This window comes from Dipodomys ordii, unplaced genomic scaffold, assembly GCF_000151885.1.
Source record: "Dipodomys ordii isolate 6190 unplaced genomic scaffold, Dord_2.0 Scaffold52, whole genome shotgun sequence".
In the NCBI taxonomy this organism is placed as follows: Eukaryota; Metazoa; Chordata; class Mammalia; order Rodentia; family Heteromyidae; genus Dipodomys; species Dipodomys ordii.
The window spans coordinates 12,426,838-12,428,916 of NW_012267268.1; the positions used below are offsets into that span (position 1 = coordinate 12,426,838).

A 2,079-nucleotide genomic window follows, 5' to 3' on the forward strand; every position below is an offset into this window, starting at 1 on the left:
GGGGGAGGGAGAGAAAGCAAGCAAGCAAAAAAGGGAGGCAAGAGCAAAAGAAGGATGAGGAAGGGAATAGTGAGAAAGGGGGAGAGGAGGGAAGGAGAGAGGGGAAGGAGAAGCAAGAAGGGGAAAGAGGAAGGGCAAAGGAGAAATGAAAAGAACTAAAAAAAGTAAAAAGTACTTGTTTACTCACCTTTGATATCTCTATGGACAATCATATTACTGTGCAAATAATAAACACCCTCTAGAATCTGACGGGTATATTTTCTAGTCACATTCTCAGTAAGAGCGCCATATGCCTTCAATTGGTCCTTAATTGAACCCTAGGATAAAAAGAAAACAGTAACAAATGTGATTTAAAACCAAATCTATTGGAGGGGGGACCAAGATGGCGACAGGGCAGTAGGGAAACGCCACAGCTCACTCCAACCAAAAAGAGAGTTTGAGTTCCAACGCTTAATCTCCCCAAGAGACCAACAACAACAAAAAGACTAACACTCAGAGAAAAACCAGAGGCGGAAAATAACAAAAAAAGAGAGGAAAAGAAGAATTTCAGAACAGAGAAAAGCGAAGACCCCTCCCCCAACCTTTACTGGCCGCAGGGCAGTGCGCCAGCCGGCGGGGACTGCCAGAGCCCCAGAGTCACAGGGGGCCGCTTGCAGATCACCAGGTACCGGTTTGCAGAACAGCAGATCGCCAGGAACAGAGAAACCTACCAGCCGGGAGTCTCCACGAGGATCCCACCCCCACCCCTCACTCTCCACCAGAGCGGAGAGGCTCCATCCTGCCAAAGCCACTCGGCACCAGCAGCACGACAAAGGGACCTGTTGGCAGACCACCCGATCACGATCGATCGCAACGACCCAGCGGGGCCGCCCGGGCCCCAGAGGCACAGGGGGCGGCCTGCAGATCACAACCCGCGAAGAAGCCGCCTGAGCATGGACACTTTTGACCCGATACCTTTGACAGAGGCAGAGACAGAAAAGAATCACACAGAGCTACTACCGCCCAACACAGCCCGCAAACACCCCAACTGAACTCAGATTGCAACAACAACTGACGACCTACACCGCACAGAAACAACCAGCTCCAGGGTGAGTACCCCACAGGGGACAGTGTATCCTTCAAGGGAGACCAGAGCTGGAGGGAATCCCCAGACCCTGACCTAGACTCCCTACCCCAACACCCGGACCACAGGACCCACTAAAACTGGGAACTGTTCCAGCCCGTGGAGCACACTCTGCTGGCCAGGCCAGAGCAAGAGTGCCCCTGGAAGGAAACTTAAATGCCCAAGCCAGGAACAGCGCCCCTGGGTCAAGACTACCAACAGTACAAGAAATTTGAACTGTGTCCCCCAGGCTGCATAACCTAGGTGGTATACACATCAGCACAGGCCTAACGAGCGCGCTCCAGGCTGGGGCCGGAACCAGGCCCAGGGATCCGGCGCCTGAACAATACAACCAACTCCTCCCAACTGAAGTAAAAAGCTGAGCATACACCTCAACAGAGGGGAGAAAACCAGGAAACAACACTCCCCGGGAAGCATCCCTGTGACAACAAAAGACCTGGAGGCCCAGGACAAGAGAAGCCCAAACCCCACCAAAACTCCACCCATATACCCTAGGCTGGGAATTGGGCAACACAGGCTGCCAGCACCTGATAGTAAACAGGAGCTCAGGCTGTTAAGGCGGCTCAGCAATAGAATGATACTCTTGGATGTATGAGGCCCTGGATCTGATTCCTCAGCATCACAGAAGCAAAAAGGGTCAGAAGTGGTGCTGTGGCTCAAATGGTAGGGTGCCAGCCTTGAGCTGAAGAGCTGAGGGACAGCACCCAAACCTAGAGTTCAAGCCCACATCCAGCCCAAAACAAAAACACATCAGGAGCCCATAGCAGACTCCAGTATTTGGGAGAATGCATCCAGAGCATCTGATCTTCACAAGAGCACCCGTAGGAGCAAACACAAGCAGTCTAGGCTGCTCAACCCTTCCAAAGGCAGGAACTGCCAGCAATCTACAGCAGAGAGCTGAGAATCCTAAGTAAGTCAGAATAGCAGCTGGAAATAGGCTCCCAACAGAACCCAGA

At 52.4% G+C, this 2,079-nt stretch overlaps 1 protein-coding gene across 1 annotated transcript in view; it reads right to left on the bottom strand.

Annotated features, from left to right (window-relative positions):
• Map3k2 (mitogen-activated protein kinase kinase kinase 2) overlaps positions 1-2,079 on the bottom strand; it is a 45,975-nt gene that overhangs the window by 9,540 nt on the left and 34,356 nt on the right. The window contains exon 14 of the mRNA XM_013020738.1: positions 188-317. Within this exon, the coding sequence (XP_012876192.1) occupies positions 188-317 (130 nt within the window). The remainder of the gene's footprint in view (positions 1-187; positions 318-2,079) is intronic.